Source organism: Podarcis bocagei, assembly GCF_964188305.1.
Source record: "Podarcis bocagei genome assembly, chromosome: 7".
NCBI lineage: Eukaryota > Metazoa > Chordata > Lepidosauria > Squamata > Lacertidae > Podarcis > Podarcis bocagei.
Window position 1 is genome coordinate 21228750 of NC_138132.1, and position 27720 is coordinate 21256469.

A 27720-nucleotide genomic window follows, 5' to 3' on the forward strand; every position below is an offset into this window, starting at 1 on the left:
CGATGCATTTGCGTCATGGCCCCGCGAGAGGGCCGAGCGCCCAATGGGAACCTGTCTTTGGCGGCCTCCTTCCCGCCCCGCCGAAGGGCGGCAGCATGCGCAGGAGCCGGGAGGGGGCGGGGCCGTCGGGTCACGTGGGCCCGTCCCCCGCCGATGTGGTCAGCGGCTGCGGGGTCACGTGATTCGTTGCCTACGCGCGGTGGGGCCGGGTGCAGATGGCGGACGCCGAGGCTGACGCGGCCCTGCAGCCAGAGATGCCCCGGCTGGCCGCCGGCCTGAGCTCTCGGCTCCGGCAGCTGCAGGCGGAGCTCAGCGAGCAGGGGGTGGGCGAGGGCTCGTCGGGCGCCTATTGCCGGGACTTCTGTCAGGTGAGCGGGGCGGGCCTGGCGCGAGGGCGGTTATTGGGGGGGGAGCGGAGGAGGGCCCGCGCGCGGGACGGTTGGCGGCGGCGGAGGGGGGAGGGCCAGGCTGGGCCGCTGGAGGAGCTTTGGGGAGCCGGGGCCCCGCGGAGGAGGCTGAGGCGCAGGGGGCGGCGGCGGCGGCGAGCCGTTGCCTGGCGCTGGGGAGGCGGGGCCGAGGGACCGTCCCTGTTGGGAGGCTCCGCCGACGCCGCTTCCCGTTTCTTCTGGCTTCGCGGGAGGCTCGGGTTCCGGGACCCGATGATCGTCGCTCTTCTCGGGGGGCTCCCTCCCTTCTCCGCCCAGCCCAGCGCGCTGGGGCTTTCTCCGCGCCCGCTTCCGGATGCTGGTGTTTTCGGCGCGCTCCCACCGCCCCACCGCCTCTTTTTGTGGCAGCGCCGGAATTGAAGGAGGAAGAGGAGAAGTCGGTTAAACGGGAGCGGAGCGGGGGCTTCGTTTAACGAAATCCATGACCCCCCCTCCCTCCTTCCGCGGACTCTTTCTCTTTTCCTCGCCGCTCTTTGCACCCAAACCGTGTCCTCTTTCGCAGTGGCTTTCTAACAGTCGTAGTTGAGGGGGTTATCTCCTTACATGTTGAAGATCTTTGTTTATTTGTTCCTCTTCCTTGTCAATAAAAATGTTTATCGGGCTCTCTGCTTCCGATGGGGCCATGTACAGTATCTTGTATGAGTCTGCCCAAAGATGAGACCTTGCTTCAGGAGCTCCCAAAGATTAGATGTGTGGTTGCCAGAGACAGGGCCCTTTCTGTGGTGGCTTCCTACTTCTGAAATCTCCACAACCAACATATTTGCCTGGCTCCTATTTCTGTGGTTTGCTAAAGCCTTTTAATAGTAAACAATAACTTATTTTCTCTGGGTTACTTACTGTTCCGATAGTGTGGATTGAGTATAATATGGCTTGATTCTTTTTTTTTCTATTTGCTTTGAGTTTTTGTAAGCAACTGTGAATGCCAGTTCACCTTTTCAGTACAAAAACCTGTATTGACATCTTGGATGTCAGTCACTTTGTACGGTGTTCTGAATCGAATAGTCCTATTGATATGACTTTATTTTAAAATGGAGTTCCAATTCTTTTTCCAACTCATATTGCAATAGACTTTGTATTTGGGTTGAAAGTATCAACAAAGTGTTTATACAAACATGAACATGCCACATTAAATGTAATGCCCACATGGTTTCCATAACAAGCTTGCAACAGGTTAGATAATATTTTCAGGTAGCTTTGTTGGATGTCAGTGTAGAAAGAAAGATTTGATGCTTGGAAATGATCAAAGGGTTGAGAAAGATTTGTGAATTAGTGAGTATGAGTTATCCATTGAAGTCGAGTGGTTAGCTTCTAGAGTCAACATTTTAGTGGTCCCCAAATTGAGAAACTCTTCCTTAGACATGTTTTCCTGCTTAAAGCTCTGTTACATTTTCACTGTCAGATGAAGGCCATCCAGTTCTCCTTTGGGTTTGATGATTTTATCCAAAGGTTGGGTATGGATCATACAAAATGGTAACTTAATATTTTGGATAAAGGCTTTCACCCATTTGTTGTATAAATGGATTGAGATAATGTCCAATGTTGTTATGATTAAGAAGAACCATGTAAGAGAACTTTGGAAGAACACCTCCACCCTTGCTGACATGAACCGCTCATAGCACTAGCACAGGGAGGAAAACCACAGTGGAGGGAACCCTTTAATATTGATTTATATGGTGCCTTGTATGCATGTGGTGCTTTAGAAAAAATAAGAGTACAGTTTTGCCATGCAAAAATAGGGGGAGGGAAATGGAGGCATGTAAAAACAGGGCCAAGAAGATGCAGTTATTTCAGTTATGCATTTATTTAGGCTTAAGTTTCATTGAGTAGGATTTTGGGACTAGGGCAGCCATGGCTAACCAGTGAGCTGGAGCACAATTCTGAGTCTTGCCTGTGCTGATTGGGACTGGTGGAAGCTTTTAATCTCAATAGCATCTGGAGAATGGCAGGTTAGCCACCACTGGGCTATAGGGTTCTAAAGGCTTCAGCTGACACCATGAGTGCTTGGAATAGCTGCTTTTAGTGTCCATCAGGTCCTTCAATACTAAAACATCCTGGTCACTTTGTGTGTTGACCTGAACCATTGACATGTAGAAGGATTGGAGCACAGAAAAATGTGCATGCCACATGGCCTTCAGAAATGGGTGATGGTTTATATTGTCAGCTTGGTTCATCAAGTAGACACATGGGTTTTGAAGAGTTGTAAACTAATAATTCTTCTAGGTTGCCTTGACTTGTACGGAAACAGGTGACATTTGATATTTAGTTCAGAGCTCAGAAAATGTAATTGTGTTGGATTAGCCTAAAGAGAAGTGATTGCATTGATGTCCCAGTGAAAATGAGATCTTTACTGCCTTGGCAATTCAGCTTAATGATAACCTTTTATCTTCCATGTTTGCATCTTAATTTTTTTTGTATGTCCTACAACTTTTATTAAAACATAATTGTAGGTATTCAATACTGGACTTAAAGAATGATTGAGTTGTTAGATTTCTAGATGAGATGCTGCTGCACCTTAGGACAGTGAATCACTTTCAAGTCTTCCTGCTTTCAATACGTGAACCTACTAGCTTTTAATGGACTATCACATCCATGTTTATATGTCTCTGCTATTGTGTGCTGTATATTGATATAACAGCAACAGGGCTGTTATAAATCCATGTAGGAATACAAAAATGATAAATAGCTGTATTCAGTTAAGTTTACTCTGTCGTTAATAGATTTATTAAGGTCATTATTTTCAGATCTACTCCAAGGGAGACTAAAATTGGTACAACCCAGAGCAGGCATCTCCAAACTTGGCCCTCCAGATGTTTTGGGACTACAACTCCCATGATCCCTAGCTAACAGGACCAGTCATCAGGGATGATGGAATTGTAGTCCCAAAACAACTGGAGGGCCGAGTTTGGCGATGCTAACCTAGAGGGTTTTGTAGCAACTTGAAGATAAACAAATTTAGTCTAGACTCAAGTTCATGCAGATGTATGGAATCTCTTTGCTATGTGAAATGCAAAAGTACAATATGTGACAATTCACTCAAGTGATAGTTAACAACATTGACCTGCAGATAAAATTGCAAGGCAGTGCCACCAACCCAAAGATTTGTGGAGGAGTTGTATTTTGAGGTCGGTGGCATGACCATGTGTACTCTCCTGTCCCAACAATATGCAAACATATTGATGGCTTCTTCAATTCCTGTCCTAAAATATCTTGTTTCTGCTGTACCAGCCTAATACAGCTTTCCTTCTGTATTTCCACCTTGAGATACAAGTAGCTCTCTATTGCAATGTTTCCCAAAATTCTGCTTGCTGAAGCACACCTTTTCTGATTTCAGCTGGAGACATGTTTTACTCATAAATCCCCAAATGTTTTCCTTTTTACATTTTGTAAGGGTAATAGCTACCCATCCCCTATCATAGAATCATAGAGTTGGAAGGCATCCTGAGGATCATCTAGTCCATCCCCTGCAATACAGGAATCTTCACTAAAGCATCCATGACAGATGACCATCCAACCTCTACTTAAAAACCTCTAAGGAAGGGGGAGTCCACCATCTTTCAAGGGCGCCTGTTCTACTGACAAACAGCTCTTACTGTCAGAAGGTTCTTCCTGCTGATGTCGGAATCTCCACTTGAATCCATTGGTTTGGGTCCTACCCTCTGGAGCAGGAGAAAGCAAGCTTGCTCCATCTTCCATGTGAAAGTCCTTTAGATATTTGAAGATGGCTATCCTCTTCTCTCCGTCTCTTTTCCAGGCTAAACATACCCAGCTCCCTCAACCGTTCCCCATAAGGCTTGGTTTCCAGAGCCTTGACCATCTTCGTTTCACACCTTCCATATTGTCAATATCCTTCTTACATTGTGACATTCAGAACTGGACACAGTACTTCAGGTGTGGTCTGACCAAAGCAGAATAGAGTGGGACTGTAACTTCCCTTGATAAGAGTTTAGACTCGTGTTGATGTAGCCTTGCCTAGCATTCTCCCCCCCTTTTTTTTCTTTTTGCTGCTGCTGCATCAAACTCTTTTCTTGTGTGGTCTACTAAAACCCCTAGATTCTTTTCACATGTACTACTGGCAAGCCAAATGCTCCCCAGTTGGTTATTCCTGCCTAAGTGTAGAACCTTGTATGTTCCTGCGTAAGTTGCTGAGCTGATCATGCCTCTTCATTGGAGGGTGGCAAACCAAGGACAAAGACATACCTGGCATCCTTCTCAGAGGAAGATAATTCTTTTAAATTTCTGCATTTTAATATATTTAAAGAACTCAGTTGCATCCCCATCCTTTGAGGGTGTCCTTTGCAAAGTCTCTGCTGGTGGACGCCCTCAGATGCTTGTGCAATCAGCAGCACACATAGTGCTCCAATGAGCAGCATTCAAAATTCACCAAGCACCAACCTCATTTTGCACCTGCCTATCGGATACTTGTGACCAAGTGAAGATGCCAGGGTGCCAGAATGGTGCCTGATGTCTCCACCATCTGGAGGTGCACGCCTGGGGGTCCTTGGATCTTGCCTGTTTTCGCGCACCATCAATACATCCTAAAGAATTTTCTGTCCATTGTATTTCATCTGCACAATCAGAATGAATTTCAGGAACCAAAAAGTTGCATTGAAAAACACAACTTTTGAGCTGTCTGGCCCCAAAATGGCAGCAGCATTCTGTTCTGGTGACTGTAACTCTGGTTTAAGCTGCTATTCTGTGCTTAGCTTAAATATCTTGAGTTTCTAACACTGCCAATGAGTACTTGGTAGCTACTCATTATGTCAGTGGCTGGGACCTCAGCAGCTTTCCAACTTTGCTGTGAGCTTAGTTGAATCTGGATACAACTGATTTATGCAGGCCGAACAGAGGCTGATTGGAGGACAAGGCCATAACAAGTGACTATGGGGAGACACTTGGCAGCCTTTCTGTGGGAGAGTGCTATAGTGCTCATGCCCTGCTTGTGGACTTCCTATAGACATCTTTTTGGCCACTGTGAGGACAGAATTCTGGACTAGATAAGCCTCTGAGAACTGCTCTTAAGTTCAGTGAGATCGTATTTGGGGCTCATGGACTCTTCTGTGGCATGCTGTGTGAGAGTCTTCTGTGGCATGCTGTGTGAGAGTCTCCACTCTTATTTAGTCTTCCTTACCTGTTGATAGTGTTGCACAGTTTGTGGGAATGGCTTAGTTTTATCTTTACAGGAATTGGGGATGCAACCATGTAAAGTATGAATTGAGCAGATGAGAAGTCAACAAGCAGTAGGATATCAGGTGGAGAATCTAGGGGTGCAGGTGATGGTTGCTTTAAAATCCTACCCATTCATGAGAAAGGATTGATTTGGTTCTTGATGTATCCTCAGGACAAATGATTGTACATAAAGCCAACAAATAAAATTACCAAACTCGAGTAAAAGCACCAACCAAAGAGAACATGAAAGATGGAAGGAACTTGAGAAAGTGTTCATGAAGTGGGAGAACTGATGATCCTGGAAAAAAACTAGTAGCAGAAAAATATGTCACATTTCTTTTCAAAGGGCAGATTTTTACAAATTGAGAAAATTGCAAACTTTGTCATGAACAAAAAGTATGCAAAAGTGTGTGTGTGTTGGTAAAGGTAAAGGGACCCCTGACCATTAGTCCCAGTTGTGACCGACTCTGGGGTTGCGGCGCTCATCTTGCTTTATTGGCCAGGGGAGCCGGCGTACAGCTTCCAGGTCATGTGGCTAGAATGACTAAGCCGCTTCTGGCGAACCAGAGCAGCGCACGGAAACTTACCTTCCCGCTGGAGTGGTGCCTATTTATCTACTTGCACTTTGACGCACTTTCGAACCGCTAGGTTGGCAGGAGCAGGGACCGAGCAACGGGAGCTCACCCCGTCGCGGGGATTCGAACTGCCGACCTTCTGATCGGCAAGTCCTAGGCTCTGTGGTTTAACCCACAGCGCCACCCGTTGTTGTGTGTTGTGTTGTGTTGTGTGTTGGTGGGGTACCATTAAATAGGAAAAGGGATACACTGTTAAATATGAAAGTGAGTTCTGTTGTTCTAGTGATCAGACTGTAGAAATGGGCAAACTCTACAAAACTGTAAGTTATACAGTTAAATGATGCATCACTTATATCAGTGCCAGAACTAATTCCAACTAGTGGGAGATGTTTGAACTGACATAATTACATGGAAATTCGCTTTTGCTTGTTTCAGTACAGATAGGTTGTATTTTTTGTAAGAGCCAGGTGTGTTCTGTACCAGTTAGTTCCTCCATTCGAACGTATCCCTAGAACATTGTATTTCACCTCTTTATAATTTTGTAAGGTGATTTCTGTTGAGACACAGTGTCAAGGCATATGTATGGAATGTCAAAAGTAATAGTTCATGCCATTCCAGCATGCTTAAGTCTTCTAGAATCACAAATATGGATTTGGGCAAAATGATTTTCTAGTTAATGCACTCAACAAATCTTTGTGCAAATAAGTATTGCTGGGGATAGCAAGATCTGTGGAGCATATGCCACTCTTCCTTGCTACAACCCTAAGATTTTCCAGAATTCAACTTCTGATGATCACATTGACCCATTTGTTTCATTGACACACAGAAATAGGGCATTGGGTGTTAGTAGCCGAGTGTAGCACTTTGCATAAAGCTGTGATTATTGCTGGTGAGGTGCTGGGTGTGACTGGGAAGTTCTGTGATGCTGCATACATGTACAAACTTACAGAATAAATGTGTTTAAGAAGTATAACTAGAAAGACTTCTAATTATGAACCTCCTAATTATGAAATATTGAGTTGACCCTAGCTGTTCAGGCAGCAGGAACTGTATTCCTATATTCATGAAAGCTCACCTGCTGTAGATCTTGGCTTTTTATTTATTACTTGACTCACTAGGATGATCTGAGATAGTGTGCAAGCAATTGAGTACTCTGTGTGTGCGAGTGCGTGGTTTGGGTATTTTTCGCCCCTTTACTCCATAAACTTATGACTGGATAAAAAGCCTTTCTGTTTGCTTTAGCTCATATAAAGGAGAAAGCTAAAATAAGATTCCACCATTTTTTAAAAATAATCATGGGAAAGGTTGGTGTTCAGACTAATGAAAGAACATGGCCAAATACTTGAATAGTCTGGTTAAACAAGACAGTGAGCTTAAGTACATTTATAGCTATACAAATGTAAGAATATTTAGCTTTGATATTTGATAATTCATTGAGAACTGCTTGTGGTCACAAGAGGATGGAAAAAGAGTAAAATACAAGCATTTAAATTTAACTTCCACTATTCAAGCTGCTAGCAGTTGGTAGACACAATGTTGCAGCTTTCCCTTTTGCACTGGTGGTGAAAAGCACTATATTGGGGCTACTGTAGTTCTCTAGAAGTAATAATAATAGTAATAGTAATAGTAATAATTTATTATTTATACCCCACCCATCTGGCTGGGCTTCCCCAGGATTGAAACAGCTTAAAACATCCTGAAATTTTGCCCACCTGCCTTCTTCAGAGAGCTTGGATGAATGTAATTAGGCCCACAGAGTGAAGTGGATTGAAACAATTGAGTAGTCAGGTACAGTGGTACCCCGCAAGACGAACGCCTCGGAAGACGAAAAACTCGCTAGACGAAGGAGTTTTTCGTTTTCTTAGCCGCTTCGCAAGACGCATTTCCCTATGGGCTTGCTTCGCAAAACGAAGCTTGCCCCGCAAGCTCCGGGGATAGCGGGGAAGCGCAGTGCGTCTTCCCCGCTGTCCCCGGACCTCTTTTGAAGCAAGGGGCAGCGGGGAGAAGATTGCTTCTCCCCGTTGCCAGCCCCGCAATCTCCGGGGACAGAGGGGAAGGCGCGCGCGCTTTCCCCTCTCTCCCCGGACCCCTTTTGAACCAAGGGGCGGCAACGGGGAGAAGCAATCTTCTCCCCGCCGCCCCTTGCTTTAAACAGGTCCGGGGACAGAGGGGAAGGCACACGGCGCTTCCCCTCTGTCCCCGGACGGTCTCCATAGGAACGCATTGATTGATTTTCAATGCATTCCTATGGGAAACCGTGCTTCGCAAGACGAAAAACTCGCAAGAAGAAAAAACTTGCGGAACGAATTAATTTCATCTTGCGAGGCACCACTGTACCAAGTTTAGGTGAGCCCAAGGGCTTGAGCATGCCTACAGGGTTTTTGATTTAGAACAGCAGATCCCCATGTGGAATTGCAAATTGCGCTGGAAAGCACTTCCTTGGTTTGCCAAGTGCCCAAAGTCCCCTTAGACACATAGAACTCACGCAAAAAACATGCCTGCAACTTCCCAGGGCAGTGTTGTCAAGCAGTAAGCAAATGCCATTTGAGGATATGTTCACAGGAAAAGGAAAACAAAGACAGCAAAAGACTTGGAAAGTTAATGATTCATCTCTGCCAAGTTCTAATAGGCCCATTTGGATTATCAGGTTAAAATGGATGTAACAAGAGAAATTGAAAGGATTAGTGAGTATGTAAGTAAAGCACATGGAACACTGTGGGTGTTATTCCTATCAATATTGTGCACAGTAGAAAGGTGTGTTTCTCAAGCAGTGTTCAGAATTCAGATCCATGATCAGATCTACCTGTCAGAGGCATTGATGAAAAATATGGTTTGATTTATTGTCACCCTGGCAGCTTTCTAGCTAGTTATTTTTTGTTTTATTAACCTTTGTCACCTAAATTAACTTAGGGCAAAGGATTAAAAAAGGGGTTTCCTATCAGCTCAATGAGGTCAAATGCCAATTTATAGTTCATTTGTATTTGCATTAAAAGTGCTCTTCCTATGGGGGGGAGGGGTTGAAAGGAGGTAATAATAAACCTGATTTAGGAAGACTTTAGTTCAAAGTTAAAAATGTAAGCATTACACTAGGCCAGGGTATGTAATGATCCATATCTCCTCACCTCTCACAAACTGACTTAGAATAGGTCAGTAGGAACACATATCTGTCCGTCACCTGATGTCTTAATGATTTGAGGTGATTGAGCAATCTCATTTGAACTTTGGCAGGTGCTAGTCAATTGATGCTGGGGATGTACCTTCAAAGAGGCAGGGCTCATATCTGTAACCATTCCTTTGACATTTCTGTAGAGAAAGAGGTTTGGATGCAAAGCACTTCTTGAAGCAACATACATCCAAGCCACTTTCTCCAGTTCCATCTGCTGCAGTATGAAGATCCCAGTGGGAACTCCCTAGTGCTCTCTTCTGATCAGCTGGTAGTTGGGGCTTCAAAGTGCCTGAAAATCCCTTTTTGGTCTGGAGAATGACTTTACCTGCTGCACATCTGATCTTTTGGATATCAGATGATGTCACCAATATTATAATATGTAGGACAGGTGGACGTGGCTTTGGCCTGTAATTAGGCCTGTGAACCAAAGTTTTCACACTCGGTTTAGGCCATGAGTTCTTAGTGAAACTTAGAAAATAATTTTGAAAGACTGTTGAGGTGGTTCACATGTCATAGCAAGCCATAGCTAGTTTTTAGCTATGGCTTGCTTTGGCATGCAGACTGGCCATTGTTAAAATGCTGTAGAAGCCCATGAATTTTGTTTAGTCATGAGAAATAATAGTATGTAAGACTGAGCTCCTGCATCAGCACTTCACCTGACTTGACTCTTGGTACATTATAGCAGCTGTGGTAAAATTCTAAAATATTATTGAAATTATTCCTTGTAGTGTTTTGGTTTTTAAAAACTCCTCTTAAACTATATATTGTTTTCATGTTTAAACAAAAGTAAAGTAGATGTTAAGAACTTGGTCTGGTTATTTGTCAGTATAGTTCTTCTGCTGAGCCACAAGAGTTGGTGTATTTTTTTCGCTGTAAGATTAACACCTCTTGGTTTGCTAAATGCTGGGATGTGAAAACCTGTCTGAAGGTAGCACCAAGACACCCCAACACTCTTTTGGTTAAAAGCAACAGTGAGGGATTTGGATGTTGAAGTTGCAGGGATGTGATTTCTTTCCTCTGCTTCCCCTGACAACACACTGATTGACTTAACTACTTCACAAGCTGTTACTAAGCACAGAAAGGGAGGAAGACAGAGATGCTATTGGTTCTGCAGCTGCTTTTAATGAAAGAAAAATATTTTGGGAAAACCTGATCATGGATTTTCCACATTTGCCTAGTTTGGCCCTTCTTTTTCAGGGTCTTCCTGAAAGGTGTATGCAATGCATAGCTCAGTCCTGCTGATAGCCGCACTGTATTTGACAGAAACCCTGCATAGAATGCATCACTGGTTGTGAGCATAAACATGTATTATGCTCTTGTGAATGGGTTTGGCATGTGCCACTATATGCTTGGTGAACGTGATCCTCCCAAGAAAAAGAAAGAAAGAAAGAAAGAAAGTGATTACCTTGTAGGGAAATGTGATGGATGTTAAATCTTACCCACAAGATGTGAATACAAATTTTCATTGTGAGGGTATATAAAGACTGTTTTGAGTGCAGGTGCTGTGTCTCCAAAAGGCTGAAGATAAAACTTGCTAGTTCATGAGCTTATACTCTACTGCTATCATATAGCAGTTCTTTCAGGAGCTGCATTCTTGAAAGTCCATAAGTAATAGTAATTAGTATTAGCAGTTTTGCTTTAGGAGGAAGGCAAAAAAAGAGTAGAGTGGCAGGTTGCCATTTCTTTGTTTTTGCTTATGAGAAAAGTTGGAAAGTGTAATATCCTCAGCATAGAATTATAACATTGCCTTGAAATAGCTTAATCAGAGTTGAGAATAAATATTACCGCATTACATCTTTTCATTTATAGACGTTGCTACAATATGCTGACAATCCGGGTGCTTCGGAGCATGTTCTGCCTTTCTTGGAAGTGTATCAAGTCGCCATTCAGAGCTTTGCCAATGCCCGACCTTACTTGACTACCGAATGTGAAGAAGTTCTTCTGGTAATTGGCAGGCTAGTGTTGTAAGTACATTTGGGACATGACTTTTTAACAGAAAAGAGAATTTGATCAACAGCAGAGATTTTCAAGTTACTGTGCCCACCTGTCTGATATTGAAAATAGCATTCCCTGTATCAACAAATCAGGGTGCCTGTTTGCATACATCCTTGGATGGGGGAAGGTCATTACCAAAGGTGAAAACAACTATTCTGTATTTTCAAAAAGGCAGTGGAAGTTGGAATGCTCTCCTCACATCTCTGGCATGCAGACACCCCACTTCGTTGTAGGAAATTGTGGGGTCTGTATACTGACAGCAAAGCATGGGGCAGTAGTGTGAGGCTGCAGTCTTTCGGGCAGCAGAGTGGATAAAAATCATTGATTTTTTCATTTTTTTTTAAAGTCAGATTTTTAAAATTTAAATTGGAAATTTTTATTTAAATCAGAATTTTTAAAATAAAATGCTTTTGGAGGAAAAATCTTTCTAAACATAGTTTTCTATTTAAGTTACATTATAGTCCAAAGGCTGTTCATCAGGAAATAAGGATTTGTTTTTAACTATGTAGCATGAGGCTTTATATGCAATGTTTAATTTTTTTTGATAAATGAATTTTATTAATCCATTTACTATGTCATGTTCTTCCAGAGGTTTCTGTAAGATTATTTGGGGGCATTTTTTCTCATGAGAAGATATTATCATAGATGCTTGTTTAGCAGTTCTCAGAAGTGTTAATTTGTGTCTGCACAGATAACATGCCTTTTTTCACAGAAAAATGTTATAAAATAAACATACAGAGTTGAGGAAAAAACCTTAATCCCATTGTTCCTTTGCAAATTTATATGCACAGAATCAACCCCTTACCACTTAAATTCCAAGAGGTTCAATGAATAGATTGTTTGGAGTGGAATAGACCTGCACAAGTAGCTAAGTGTGAAGCAGTAAAACTGAAAGTGCAGAATACTCCACAAGTCTTGGGATCTTTGTGTAATAATTGTGCAAGTCAGTTGCATGTCTGTGCAACTCAGACTTAAGGCAAGTGCTGCAGGCGCTTCAGGGTTTGCAACCAATCCCACTGGGTTCCAACAACTGCACTAACACTTAACTGTACAGAATACAGCACCTGAATGTAGAAGCAAATCCAAAGGGGTCGTGGTGGAAATAGTAACTGGGATCTTCAGGTCCTTGGCAAGACCTTGAAGTGCTTGCCAGTCAACTAATCAGGGTTCACTGGTTCCAGGCCCTTCTTTCCAGGGCTCGCCTGACATTGTCCAAACAATAAAGTCAGTACAGTGGTGCCTCGCAAGACGGAAAACTCGCTAGATGAAAGAGTTTTCCGTTTTGGAGGTGCTTCGCAAAACGAATTTCCTATGGGCTTGCTTCGCAAGACGACAATGTCTTGCGAGTTCCTGCTGGTTTTTTTCCTCCCCCCCCCTTTTTCTAAGTCGCTAAACCGCTTATCAGCTGATCCGATCAGCAGATAAGGCGCTAATAGCGCTAATCCGCTAATCCTTCAGTGGGCTTGCTTCGCAAGACGAAAAAACCGCTAGACGAAGAGAATCACAGAACGGATTCTTTTCGTCTTGCGAGGCACCACTGTACCTGGGATTTCAGTCCTGCAGGAATCCCTGAAGTTCTCTGCTCCAATCCTTGGTTCCCCTTTTCCAGCTTTCCACCAGCCTGTTTCTCCTCGGCCTGTTCTTTCTGCAAGCCTGTTCCAACCTAAGCCTACCAACTGTATCTCTCCTCCCCGCCACTTCTCTAGAAAAAGGAAGGCTAGCCTCTCCAAAGCCAGGCCTGCTGGGAGATATAGTCCCTCTGAGATTCCATTACATTTGTGTTTATAACCTGAGATTTATCACACTATTCTCTCCCTGGAGGAGAAAACTACGTCTTAAGTTGTTGGTTTTTTTGTACTAAAACTCAGTCTTAAGTTTTTAAAAAATTGTTTAACCACATCAGTTAACAAACATGGATACATATGCTATAATGTTATTGTTTTAGTTAAATAAATGGTTTAAATTGTTATTAAGAAAATGATTATTTTTCTCCTTCCAATAAAGTACAGCAGAAAAGTTGTCCAAATATAAACAATTTACTTATTAAACCTCACAATAATGTCATAATTATCTGTCTATGTACTTCTTAAGAGTATAAACAAATCAGTATTTTTTGATATAACTGTAAAAACTACTCTGCAAATTTATTATTCCAAAAATGAAGCCTTCATCTGGTTGTAAATATTAAGATTATACCAGCAAGAATAAGTCTTTCTGTAAAAAAGTGATTGAAATAAAGTCTTACTGACTAGTGATTTAAATCAGATCGACCCTGTTGAGCAGGGAGTTTGGCATGGAGACCAATTGCTTTTCTTTAACTTGAGACAAAACGATGGGGGGGGGGAGTTGGCTGGGAGGATGTGCACCCTATGATGTGTATCCTCCAGGGCCAATGCCACCTCACTTTCAGGATCCATTCTGTGACAAAAGTTACTCCCCTCCCTTTTAGCTTAAGTGATCAGGAGGTAGAGGGGAACTCTGCTGAGAGCATGCGTAACTGCTAGGATTTTACCAATCTGTTTCCTAAATTTAGGACAGTGGGAAGCACCAGAGACTGTGTGGTGTAGTGAGTGGATAGAGAGCTGCACTTGAATCAGGGAGACTTAATCTGTCTCACAGAGTTATTGTGATTGGAAGAGGGAAATGTATAACCCTGTATACACTGACCTGAAGAACGGTGGAATGCAAGTTTAAATTATGTGTAGAGAAATAAGCATTATTGTGAACTTGTAAATGGCATGGATCATGCCATCTTCTCCCCACGCTGCATCTTAGTGAATCTTGAGCATATCTACTTTTTCCCCTGGGCTACATATATTATAAACGGTACTTCTTTGGAACTCGGTACTTGAAAATTCAAAATGTGAATGAATCTGCAAGACCATTATGCATCACATTGGTTTTCTGAGGTCAAAGATGCTTTTAAGAATAAGCTGCCAATACAGCCTGAAAATCATTCAGTACTATAATTCCAACTAAATATTGTTACAGTGCATCTATCTTGAGTTCTTCTCATGGGAAACAGCATCACTGCTAGTAGCAATTGTTATGCTGCTTAACAGCTTCAGCTCTTTTCTACTATGTTTTCACATTCATTTGACCTAGAGAGATTATAAACAGAGGTACAAAATGATCCAACGTGCTACTTCCTAAATGGTGGTCCTAACTAGCTTAGTTCTGTGATTTATTTATTTCAGGAGCTGTTTTGAACTACTGCTTTCTGTGCCTGAAAGTGAGGAGCAGTCTGAACCATTGTTAAGACTGTTTCAGTCTATACAGGCAAGTATTTTTCATCTCTATTCTACAGGGGACCCTGTTTCAACAGTTTGCATCTAGAAATACATATTTTCAAATTATAACTAAGTAGGCTGTGGTATTTGTGGTAGTTCTTTATTTGAATCCAGTATAAAATGGGAATAAATACATTATGATTACGTATACCTTACCTGGGTGTCTTATATGAATTCTAGTTCTTCATACAGCCTTTAATATATAGTGAGGTTGCAGGCCTCCTTTTGCAACTTTTTATGTGATAGAAGAGTGCTCCAGTAGTACAATATCCCCTGTCTCACATTGGGAGTAGAGGTTTGGGGAGACTTCTTTTAAAAGGAGGAATGTCTGCTAGAAGGGGACAATGCACAGCCTTCAGAGAATTAAATGGAGATAGTCAAATGTACCATTAAATAAAGCTATGGTGACATATAGGACAAAGCTTTAATGGCTAAAGTAATCTACTTTATCAGACTAGGAGAACAGCACAAGACAGCACATTTTCAGGCAAGAACGGACTAATTTCATTGATTATTGTAGGAGATATGGATGGTTACCCACTGCATGTTATGAATTCTCCATGTTTTGATGTAAGGAAGGCTATGTTACTCTGGGCTACTTGCTGTACAATTATATAGTGAAATTTCTATTACATAAACTTGTAGGCATGATCTCAACATGACTAATTGTAAGATACCTTCGTTTGTATCTACTCCTTTTTCCAAGCTATGTACCTCAGAATAGAAATGGAATAAAAAACCCCTCCTCTAAATATGATGGTGGGGGGCACATTAACAAAGCCAAAGATATTCAGTGGATCTGCTCTGAGTTCATTGGATATTATCCGGTGTAATCTAATGCTGGAAAAATGCCGTATTTCTGCAGCCTTTTCTTAGAGCCTTGTGTAGAGATCCCAACTGAAATCTTAGAAATGTAGGAATTTATATAACAGTAATAATAAGAATAATTTATTACTTATACCACGCCCATCAAACTGGGTTGTCCCAGCCACTCTGGGCAGCCTCCAACAGAATATAAAGAACACACAATACACCAGACATGAAAAGCTTCCCATTAGATGTCTAAGGAAGGTTGTATAATTGTTTATCTCTTTCTCAAACATAGGATTCCCATAATGCTTTACTTAAATTTGGAGACAATAGCCTCGAAACACTGGCTGACATTTCAAAGGAAGGTGTATGGAAGAATCCAGTTCTCTTAAATATTATATCACAGCAGCCTGTAGAAGCAGAAGAAGGTAAGATCTTGAGACTTGTACCTCAAATGAGAATTCCATTACTGTGCCACTGTTATGATGTGAGCAGTAGCTAGTCTTTCACACTGAAACATTTTGCTCCTAAAGAACTAAGCAAGATGATAGGTGTTCCTCAACTGCTGTTGTGAAGAGCATGCAGAGCTTTACCATGAATCCTGAGATGTCATTTTCACTCTTCCAGTCCTGTAGCATTCCCTTATCTGCTAGCTTTCCTTGGCCTAGATTCTAGGGTGAAGAAAAGTACTTGGCCTAGTACCGGCTTCTTGTTCGTTCTTTCCCAACACTGTGGTCATACCCCTTTTATTACATATGGCTGTTGTTCATTACCTGCTGTGAAACTGCTCATATAATAAGATTTGAGGGTTTTATTCAAAGAACCATAAAGCACAGGGAGAAAATATTTTTGAGCCGTTCCAGGAACTCTTGCGCAAGAGCTAGCGGAAGACAGTGTTGCACCACAACGTGTTGGGTTGCATTATACACTGGTGCCCCGCAAGACGAATGCCTCGCAAGACGGAAAACTCGCTAGACGAAAGAGTTTTCTGTTTTGGAGGTGCTTCGCAAAACGAATTTCCTATGGGCTTGCTTCGCAAGACGAGGATGTCTTGCGAGTTCCTGCTGGTTTCCCCCCCCCCTTTTCTAAGCCGCTAAGCCGCTTATCAGCTGATCCAATCAGCAGATAAGCAGCTAAAAGCCGTTAATAACGCTAATAGCGCCTAAGCCGCTTATCAGCTGATCCGATCAGCAGATAAGCCTCTAAAAGCCTCTAATAGCGCTAATCCGCTAATCCTTCAATGAGCTTGCTTCGCAAGACGAGAAAACCGCTAGACGAAGAGAATCACAGAACGGATTCTTTTCATCTTGCGAGGCACCACTGTAGTATGAGAAGCAAAAGCAGAATCTTGTGGCGTCTTAGACTAGCAGATTTTATTATGGCACAAACTGTAGTCTCCTACATCAGATAGAAACATGAGGAATATTGAATTAGGAAAATACTGAATGTAGCATATGGTCTTTAGTGCAGGCAGTAAAAGAAGCCTTTGGAGTCTGAAGAACTTCTGGGTTTTCTCATACAGTGCTGTGAACAGGAAATGTTTTCCACTAGTGTGATCCAGCATTTAGATCGTTGTGAAGTTTTTCTGAAAGAATCTTGTTAATAGAGTTGAGGAATTCCCGAGTATTTATGCCACACACCCTTGCTTATGATGGGTCATTCACAGGTTACTGTTTCTCTATAGAACTGCAAACTCAAACCCACCATAGATCATTTCCAGCTGTTTTCATTACAGGCTACAACCATTTTAGGTGCGTCCAATTGATAAGCCGTCGCCAATGCGCAGGTTCTTTTTGGATCTGGAAGAGGGCAGAATGGGGGCAGGGCAGGGTGTACCAGGCTAGGGCTCATACGTGCTCAGGGTGGAAACAAAACCCATGTGAAATGGTCACCGCCTGTACTTGGGGATAAAAGTGAGGCAAGATGAGAGTCTTTTGTTTGTTTGGAGTCTTCTCCCCTTCCACCTCCCCCCAATGGACATGTAGTTTAAATTCTAAAGAGTTTCAGGAATTCTAGAACAGAAGGCCATGAAATAGGCTGTTAGATGCCAACCACTGGCATACATTACTGCTTGAGCTAAATTCTGGTGATAAATAGTGTGTGCAAAAATCTTTTCCACTTCTTTTCTAGTCAACAAACTGATTAAACAGGAAGGGCCAGTCTTTATGCAGATGCGAATAAAATACTTGATGAAAACAAACCGTCTTCGGCAAGCTGCTTCCCTATCCAAACTGTGCAAAGAGTCCACGGAAATTTCAAATACATTGCCATTTCTCCAGGCTTACATCACTTGCTTGTGTTCCATGCTTCCAACTGAAGAATCTATCAAAGAGGTGAGTGGGCAAGCTCTGATCTTGGTGGTGTTACCTGTTCAATGCCTCTTAATTGTGCTTTGTTTTTCTAAAATGTATTGTTTTATTGCTCTGGAAGTAGCTTTGGAACTGCTGTTTTTACCACAACAGTAGTTCCAAAGCTACTTCCAGACCAATAAAATATTGGTGATATATAAATAACAATAAAGCCAAGATATTTGCTGCGGAGAGATGGAGCAGAGAATTCACATCTAGAAGTCTGCCTCTGCTGATACAAAGTAACATTCAAATTTTATTTAATGGGTACAGTGGTACCTCGGGTTAAGTACTTAATTCGTTCCAGAGGTCCGTTCTTAACCTGAAACTGTTCTTAACCTGAAGTGCCACTTTAGCTAATGGGGCCTCCTGCTGCCGCCGCACCGCCAGAGCACGATTTCTGTTCTCATCCTGAAGCAAAGTTCTTAACCCGAGGTACTATTTCTGGGTTAGCGGTGTAACCTGAAGTGTATATAACCCAAGGTACCACTGTATTTAAAATCCTGTTCAAAGCAGGTAATAACAGTTTAAAACCCCACAGTGAGTGAACAATAGAAAGACTATTTAAGAAACAAGCCATTAAAAATAAAACACTGTAATTCAGGCCAATAAAGCAGTACAATATAAGATCTGAACTGCATTGCTTTTAGGTGCTTTTAGCACTTCAAGTAACAAGAGCTGGGCTATGCCTTTGTTGACAATATGGACTTTAACACAGCTACTGTAGTGGCACAAACTACTGATTGCAGAAGGATATAAAAGTCTTCCTGAAAGTACCTTTGTGTGTGCAAAGTGGTTTTGAATGAAACTATTTACAATAGAATTCTTCTGGATTTTTGTTTTTGAAAGATTGCAAAGGTGGACTGCAAAGAGGTCCTGGATATGATATGTAATCTGGAAGCTGAAGGTCAAGATAGTACTGCATTCATTCTTTGTACAACATACCTCACGCAGCAGCTTCAAAATGGAAATGTGTACTGCTCTTGGTAAGTACTATGTCCAGATATTATTTTCAAATGCATGTATTTGCTATTCTGGCTCACATAGGCCATTGAAGTAGCTCACATTAAAGAGAATGTTTCATTCTATGTGAATGAGATTTATTTCTTAAAAACAAAGTATTTACATTTGTTAAACATTAGTTGTGAGTACATCTCTTCCATTTTTCAAGAACCTCTAGAGGTTGAACAAACTAATGTTAGACACAGAGAACATCAGATAATCCTCCAAACTACAATGTGGAGGATCCAGAATGAGCAGTAGGGAGCATTTGAAACTATAATTTCAAAACATGGTTTCCCTCTTAGCCAGAAATGCAATCCAGTGATGATCTCTACTTTCAGGGATTTCTGCTCTCCTCCTTCTTGTTTTTTCAAACTGTGGAGGATTAACTGAATGCAGGCAATTATATGAAGAAGCATATATTCCAAAAGCAATCCTGTGTTTTTTTTACATTTAATTTATTCTTTACCCAAATTAATGCTCCAAATTAACGTCATCTTAGAAATAGGCTGTCCGCCAGTAATGTTGATGCTTGGAAACATGCTTGACAAGGATTTACAGATGTTAAGTATTACCCAAAAAATCAGGAATGGTTAGATATAATAAGCTTAGATTGGATATAAAATAGAAGATACTGTTGTTAGAACAGTGTCTGATGAGGGTGGAAAAATAAATCCTTGAAGAGAGGGTTGTTTCTATCTCAAGACCATGGGGAGCCATCCGGTGCCTTCAGGATGTTGCTGGACTCCAGCTGCCATCATCCCTAGCCGGGAATGAAGGGAGCTGGAGACCAGTAACAACCAGAGGTAGTTGTGTCAGCTATCACAGCTCAGGACCCCCATTTCAGGTCAAGTATGAGACATGGGGGCGGGGGGGGGAGAGAGAAGAGACATGAGACCTCAGAGGTCCACTGAAAGTCATTTATTTGGTTTCTCTTAGTTGTATGCCTTAGCTAAAGAAATTACTCTTGGTATAACTTTTCAGATGATCTCTTTCCTTTTTTCTTATCTTGGCCTTCCTAGTTTCTCAGTATTGCTTCTAATGAGTTGCTTTCAGACATCTCTCCTGCCCCATTACTTTTATTCTGCTGGCAGAAGCAACTTCCATGTCTTGCCCCAATAGCCCAGTATAGCCTAATCCAATATCATACATTATTTGACTCCTGTCAGTTGTCATTTAATATTCTGGATCCCTGAAAGTGCTACAATATGTCTACTATATGCTGTGGTGTTGGGCATTATGTATGAAGCTTTTCAGTTTTGCCATCTGAATTGCCGGTGCAAACCATGGCCTGGCTCCTATTAGCACAGCAGCAGGGAAGGAGCAAAGCAGTCATAGTTTTCTTCCCATGCACTAGCATTCTGCATGTTCATGTTTAAACCATTGTTAAGCTTGACTACTGGATCTCTAACTAAGCATTTGTCCTAAACTTTCTCCATAGGGAACTGACTTTATTTTGGAGCAAACTACAAAAGAGAATTGACCCATCTTTAGATTCCTTTCTGGAGCGCTGCCGGCAGTTTGGCATCATTGCTAGGACATTGCAACACTTGTTCTTCCTAATTAGAGTCATACAAGCTGAAGTAAGTGCCTGTTTGGGAAACAGTTTATCACGGAATTAACCTATGTACTTTCAGCAGATAACAAAAATTCAGTAGCTTTTGGGTGCATCCTGTTGTTGGCTACCCTGGGAAGACATAATTGATGGCTGCCTTGTGTCATTCTAATGGCTGAGCACATGACAAGTTGAACACCTGAACTTCACAGCAGCAAGTCAGACTGGCTCTCTGGCCTTCTCACTTGCACTTTTCTTCCCTTTCACTTGCTTCAGCCAAGTACATTTCTTGCCCTTTATGTCTTCTTCCTGTTGGAGTTCCCGCTGATTCAAGCTGCCTATTTTCTGTTTTAGATAAGGAGTACTTGCATAGCGGAATTTCCTATCTTTCAAGGCTTCATATTCTAGTCCTTAGAGGACCTTGGCACACAGTAGATTCAACTCTGCTTTTACTCTATTGCTGTATTGATGTTGCTCTTTTTGCTGTACTACTGATGTTTCTTCAGCGCCTCTATCTAAAAAGACAAAGGAAGTAATTCAGCAGCAAAACTTTTGAGTAGAAATAGGAAGTGATAAGGAATAGTATGGAAGCAAAGAAGTTGAAAAATCCTTGCCGTTGTGCAACAGAAGACAATCTACAAGTAGATATCTTGATTTGATGTGGTTTTCAAACACACACACACACACACTCATTCTCTCTCTATATATACAGCCATACCTTGGAAGTCGAATGGAATCCGTTCCGGAAGTCTGCTCGACTTCCAAAACAGTTCGGAAACCAAGGCGTGGCTTCCGATCGGCTGCAGGAAGCTCCTGCAGCCAATCAGAAGCCATGGACGTTGCGACAGACGTTAGGGTTCCAAAGAACATTTGCAAACTGGAACAATCACTTCTGGGTTTGCAGTGTTCGGGAGCCAAAACGTTCGACTTGCAAGGCGTTCGACTTCCAAGGTACCACTGTGTATATATATCTGAAACAGATATATAAATCTGTTTCAGAATTCCAGGTATACTTAGTTCCTAAAAACTTGGGAATGGCTTTCACAAAATTGTGTGTATTGCTGATGTCTTTTATGCTTGAAACCACTCAAAAAGAATCTGCAGGCCACCAAGTTGGCAAATTCTACTCTGGCAATGCCTAACATGCCGGTAAAAAGAATCCCCACTGTAGTAGAGTGGTTAGAATATCAGGATGGCAACAGAGACCGAAGTCCAAATCCCTACTTATCCATTAAGCTTAACTGGTGACCTAGGGTCAGTCATTATTTCTTAGCCTGATCTACCTTACAGAGTTGTTGTAAAGATAATATGTGTACCAGTGAACTCTATGGCAGAATTAAGTAACAGATATGACTGGTGCCTTCTTTAATTTTAAGAAAGTAAATCTCGGTATGTTTTTTGGGGTAAAACATTGAAGTTGATTGAAATAAGAAATGCCAGAGTATGTATCTTTATATATCCCTCTAATCCAGGTGTGGGGAACCTGTTGCCATCGTAATGTTTCTGAATTACAACTCTCACCCTCCCTGGCCATTTGGCCATCCTTGCTGGTGTTAATGGGAATGGGAGTCCAGCAACATCTGGAGGGCCACGGGTTACTCAAATCTGTAATCGCTTCAGGATTGAGAGGGCTAGCTCGGTAGAGCGTAAGACTTATCTCAGATTTGTGGGTTCAAGCCTCACATTGGGCAGATGACCCTTGTCCCTTCCAACTCTAGAGTTCTATGAAAATTTATCCATATATCTTGTCCAGTTTTTTCAGTTGTGTTTCCTTTGTTTTTAAGAGATGTCCCTAGGGGCTAAATTAAGATCTGACTTGTGCTCTCTTCTTTCCTATAGGCAGAAGAATCAGGCCTTATTGTGTCTGTTTTGTTATGTGTGAGAGCCCTGCAGCTCCGATCAAATGAAAATGATGACATGAAGACCTCTGTATGCAAAACAATTGCATGCCTTCTGCCGGAAGACCTTGAAGTAAGAAGAGCATGCCAGCTCACTGAATACTTACTTGAGCCAAGTGAGGAAAGATACAGTCTACTAGAAGAGCTCTACCTGCAGCCAGATCAAAAATTGGATGAAGAAAATGCAGCAGTTCCAAACTCCCTCCGTTGCGAGCTACTGTTGGCTTTAAAGGCGTATTGGCCATTTGATCCAGAATTTTGGGACTGGAAAACTCTGAAGCGACACTGTCTCAAATTGTTAGGAAAAGAAGTTTCTGAGTCAGAGGATGATCTGAGTTGCAATGAGATGTTGTTCAATGAAACCGAACTGTTGGATGGTCTCCTAAGCGATTGCGAAGATAATAATTTTGAAGGTCAAGATATAATAAATCAGCCTAAAGAGAGGGTGAGAGTTAAAAAGCCGATTGGGTCCTCAGAAAGGTATCAGAGGTGGCTGCAGTACAAATTTTTCTGTGTTATTTGCAAAAGGGAATGTATAGAGGCCAGAATACTTCACCATTCTAAGATGCATATGGAAGATGGCATTTATACATGCCCAGTGTGTATAAAAAAGTTCAAGAGGAAGGATGTCTTTGTGACGCATGTGATGGAACATGTAAAAATGCCTCCCAGTAGAAAATACCGTAGTAAGAAGAAGTTGCTGTTGAAGAAAGAGAGGCTGGCAAAGAGCAGTCTAGCCAGAATTGCTTCTGTAGGCCTTGGAGAAAACCAGCCACTCAAAATAACACAGTGTGAACAACCCAGACTCAACACGCAGGATTTCGTCACGTTTAGTAAGCTAGAAAACTGTCACTTGCAGGACAGGGACCTGTACCCATGCCCAGGCACGGATTGCTCCAAAGTGTTTAAGCAATTCAAGTACTTAAGTGTTCACTTGAAAGCAGAACACCAAAACAATGATCAAAATGCAATGCACTATTTGGACATGAAAAACAGGCGTGAGAAGTGTGCATACTGCAGGCGGCATTTTGTTTCGGCTTTCCATCTACAGGAGCATGAACAAGTGCACAGTGGCCCTCAGCCGTACATGTGTGTGTCAGTGGGCTGCTATGCTAGGTTTGGATCAGTGAACGAGCTGCTCCATCACAAGCAACAGCACGACGATCTGCGTTACAAATGTGAGCTCAGTGGTTGTAACATTGTTTTCAGTGACTTGGGGCAGCTCTACCACCACGAAGCCCAGCATTTTAGGGATGCTTCCTACGCATGCAACTTTAGTGGTTGTAAAAAATTTTACTATTCCAAAACTGAGTTTACAAATCACCTGTCGATGCATATGTCAAATGGTGAAATAAAGGAGATGCAGATTAAGCATGAGGAAAATGTTTCTGGGGACAGTCTTACTTGCCTTTCAGATTTGGAAGTGTTTGAACAAAAAGGTCCTTCTGATCTGCATGAGAGTCTTAATTTGCCTTCGGGATCTACAAATTCAGAGGGAATACAGCAGGTTAAGCAAGAATCTACAAATTCGGAGGAAACCCAGCAAGTTAAACAAGAAGCTATATCTGATGGAGAGGTGGATGGCAAAAGTAATGGCAGTTTAGGAAGCAATATTGCATCCCTAGCCAGCGAGACTCAGTTGACACCTTTGACTGAAGCAGTGGACTGTGGCCAGGCAACTCCTGGGAGTGATTTACCCCGTGAGAAAGTCTTCCTTCCATCCAATTTAAAAGAGCGGTATTCAAATGTGGCTGTATATTTTGATGGGAAAAGATTTACCTGTGGCTTTGAAGACTGTGGATCAACGTACAAAAATTCAAAGGGCATGCAAAAACATCTTCGAAGGGCTCATCCTTACCATTTCAAACCTAGGAGGAAGCTAGGTCTGAAAACTAAAGATACTGCTCAGTACAGTGACAGTCATAATACTGATGGAGATATTAGTCCAGAGCTCATATATCATTCATGTAGAAATACAGACTCTCCAGGCATTATAGATTGTAATACAAGTTCTAATAGCAAAAGCTATTTAAATGAAGAACTGTATCCTTCTTCCCCAGAAACTTCCTATTTTGAAGCTTCCAAAATGTCCAGTTCAGAAGATGCAATGTTGGAACTTCTCCTGGGCTTGAAGCATTTAAGTTTAAAAAATTCCAGTGGTCATATTGGAAATTCTTCCAGGTTGTCACAGTCTCCAAACTCTGAAGATGAATCTACCTCAGACTATTTCCCTGAAGAGCAGCAAGGCAAACTACCAAAACAATACCTTACCCAATTGGCAGCCAAGCCATTTTTCTGTGAGCGTCAAGGTTGCACATGTGAATTTGTGACCAGGGAAGCGTTGTTGACGCATTATGTTAGAAAACACAATTATTCAAAGGAGACGGTGCTTCAGTTGAACATGTTTCAACATCGGTATTCCCCTTTTAAATGTCATATTTGCCAAAGATCATTTACAAGAAAAACACATCTTCGAGTCCATTATAGAAACAAACATAAACTTGGCAATATGACAGCAACTCAGAAATTACTTGGTAATGAGAGTTTTGAGGATCTGGATGAGAGCGCTGAGGATATGCTGAATGATACCATGGGTTCAATGTCTGATTTCTATGCCAATACAGAGGAAGAACTTGATGACCAAGCTAACCTGGCTGAAGAAGAGCAGTGTCATCCAAAGAAAGATGAGCTTAGTTCTGAAACAGATCTGGAGTCTAGTGAAGAAGCAGAAAGTTGTGTAACTGGCAAGCAGACGAAACTGTCTGCTCTGGAAAGCCACCGGAAAGGACTAGAAGCAAGAGAGGGGAGGGGAAGTAAAAGAACAGTTGCCAAAGGAAATTTATGCTACATATTGCATAAATACCACAAGCCGTTCCATTGTATTCATAAAAATTGCAATTCTGCATTTACTAATCAGAAAGGTTTGATTCGGCACTACAGAACGGTGCATCAGTATAACAAAGAACAGCTCTGCCTAGAAAAAGACAAAGCGAGAACAAAGAGGGAACTTGCCAAATGTAAAAAAATATATGTTTGCAAACATAAGGCGTGCAGCAAACGCTTCTTGTGTTCTAAATCGCTTGCTAAGCATTGCAGTGACTTTCATGGCCTGGACCATGTAGAGGATTCCAAAGTGCTTTCTGAAACAGAGTCCGTGAGATTTCCTTGTCACCATCCTCAGTGTCCTGCTGCATTTTATTCCTTCCACAAACTGAAGCATCACCTGATGGAAGAGCATGCTAAGGAAGAGGAAATAAATAAAGAGATTGAAATTCATTGTGACCTTAATGGTTGCAACCGAGTTTTCACAACCTACAGCCGCTATTCTCAACATGTATATTTCCGACACAGTGATTATGATGGGGTCTCGGAAGCTGCCAAAGAAAAACTGGCCCACCTTAAAGATCGACAGGAGCAAAGGTGCTTGAAAGATAAGTGTCTCAGGCATGAAGAGAGCGAGAAAAAGAGACGGATCCATGACAAATCTGAGAAGAATAATAAAAGCAAAGGAAAGCAGTTATATAACTTCAGAACAAGGGAGGAAGCCCTGCAAATGTGCAGAGACAACTGCAATCAGACACAGTATCCTTGCATGGTTCGGGGGTGTCCCTCTGTAGTAAAACTGGAAAGCAGTATTGTGAGACACTATAAGCGTACCCACCAGATGGCCAGTATTTATATAGAACAACAGTATGAGGAGCTTGTACTATGTGTCGAATGTGGTACTGTGATAAATGACCCCTGCTTAGAAGAAAGCCAGGGTTCAAATAAAGAGCTAAACAGTGACTCTAAGCAGGAAGTTACAGTGCACCCTGCATATCAGCGTGAAAATGAAGGGCATCGTGTTCTAAACTCGGACTGCAATCATGATGATAAAAGCAGTAAAAACGGCAGCTCCTGTGAGAGTGACAAGGCCCAGGAGGCTGGTGTCTCTTTGTATACAGGCACTTTAAAACATATCCACAATCCAAAAACCAGGTGTTTTGTAGAATGTAGTCGATTGGAGTCACCTCGGTATAAAACAGACAACTTGCCTGGAAGTGATGGAAGAGAAAACCCCTCCTACCGTGTGAGGTCAGGTGTACAGCTACAAAGGGAGAAAGATTTAAACGACTGGCAGCGTGCATCAGCACAGCAGAACATTAAAAACCCTCCTCCCCTTTCTGCTACAAAAGATAAGATGCAGAGGCAATCTGCGCCAAAGCCGTTTGATTTAAAGTCCTTCAAACCAATGGGGTTTGAGTCTTCCTTTTTAAAATTCATCCAAGAAAGTGAGGAACGAGATGACGATGACGACTCTGAGGATGAATGGGAGCCGGCTGGCCGATATGAATTGGGTGTGGTGGTACAGAAAGAGAAAGACTTCAAAAGGGATGACACACGGGGCAAGACTGCATATGAAACTGTCCCGGCAGCAGCTGTGTCCAAGAAAAACAGCGGCTCCAGAGCTCATGGGCAGCTGAGAGGGATGCAGCCTCTCTTATCCACGGACTCTCCCTCGATCCCTTCCCTGGAAAACCTGAGGGCCATATTGGACAAGGCGTTAACAAAGTGTGGGGACAATGCCTTAAAACAGCTTCATTATTTGCGACCAGTAGTTGTTATTGAAAGACGTACGTTATCCTCGCCCCTCATAGACTTCTTCCCAACAAAAAAAACAGATCACCTTTGTGTGGAAAGTTCATAAATTGTTGTGTTTAATTTAAAAATAGAGAAGGAGGGGAGACTTCTTCCACTTCTGGGGGGGGGGGATGCTAATTGGTTCAGTGCACATGGTGTTGAAGTTAGATTAGGCTGTTCAATTCCATGAATGTATGACATCTGTCTACAGTATTGGCTGAGTTAATATAGCTCCCCTGTTAAATTAAGAGAGAGAGAACAGATATTTTGGTGCTAATTAACAGAATATGGAGCTGGGGGCTTCCTCTTGCAGAGTAAATGTGCATGATTGTATATGGAACAAATACTTAGGGTACCAAGTGGGGGAGGGAGGGGGAGGGAGGGAGGATGGAACTTCTTACTTGACTTGAATGTGCACCTCAGGGTGCTTTGTGTAACATATTGTACACTACAGCATCTTATATTTTTTGAGTTATGAGTTTCAATAAAAATGAATTTTTTTCACCCATTTTGGTTGACTGTACAGCCAGATGTCCATAGCTTAAGACGAATTTTAAGCTGAGTGTTGCATGTAGTAATTTTGAATCCTGACACATTACCTGAATGTGGCAGTGTGTTTTATGTCTGACTGGGGGTGGAAATGTCAGGGTAGCCTGTTGAACAGGAAATGGGGAAACTCTTAATAAGAATTGATGTAAAATTTTATAAGGTATGTCAAGAAGGAAATGAGCAACTAGGTAAAGACATGATGCTCCTTTAAACAAATAAGAAATTTCCCGTTATATGGATATTTTTTTAAAAAAATATGGAAAAAGACCAACTGTAGGTGGAAAGAACATTGTAATAAAC

The 27720-nt window shown here is 42.1% G+C and overlaps 1 protein-coding gene across 1 annotated transcript; it reads left to right on the forward strand.

Annotated features, from left to right (window-relative positions):
* Positions 1-26939, forward strand: RLF (RLF zinc finger). The gene is given in 9 exon segments (XM_081201856.1): positions 1-181; positions 184-368; positions 11163-11317; positions 14546-14627; positions 15744-15876; positions 17579-17781; positions 18646-18782; positions 20240-20381; positions 22193-26939. Coding segments are annotated over 9 exon segments (5949 nt in total). The 5' UTR covers positions 1-15; the 3' UTR covers position 26939.
* Positions 26940-27720: the final 781 nt, after the last annotated feature.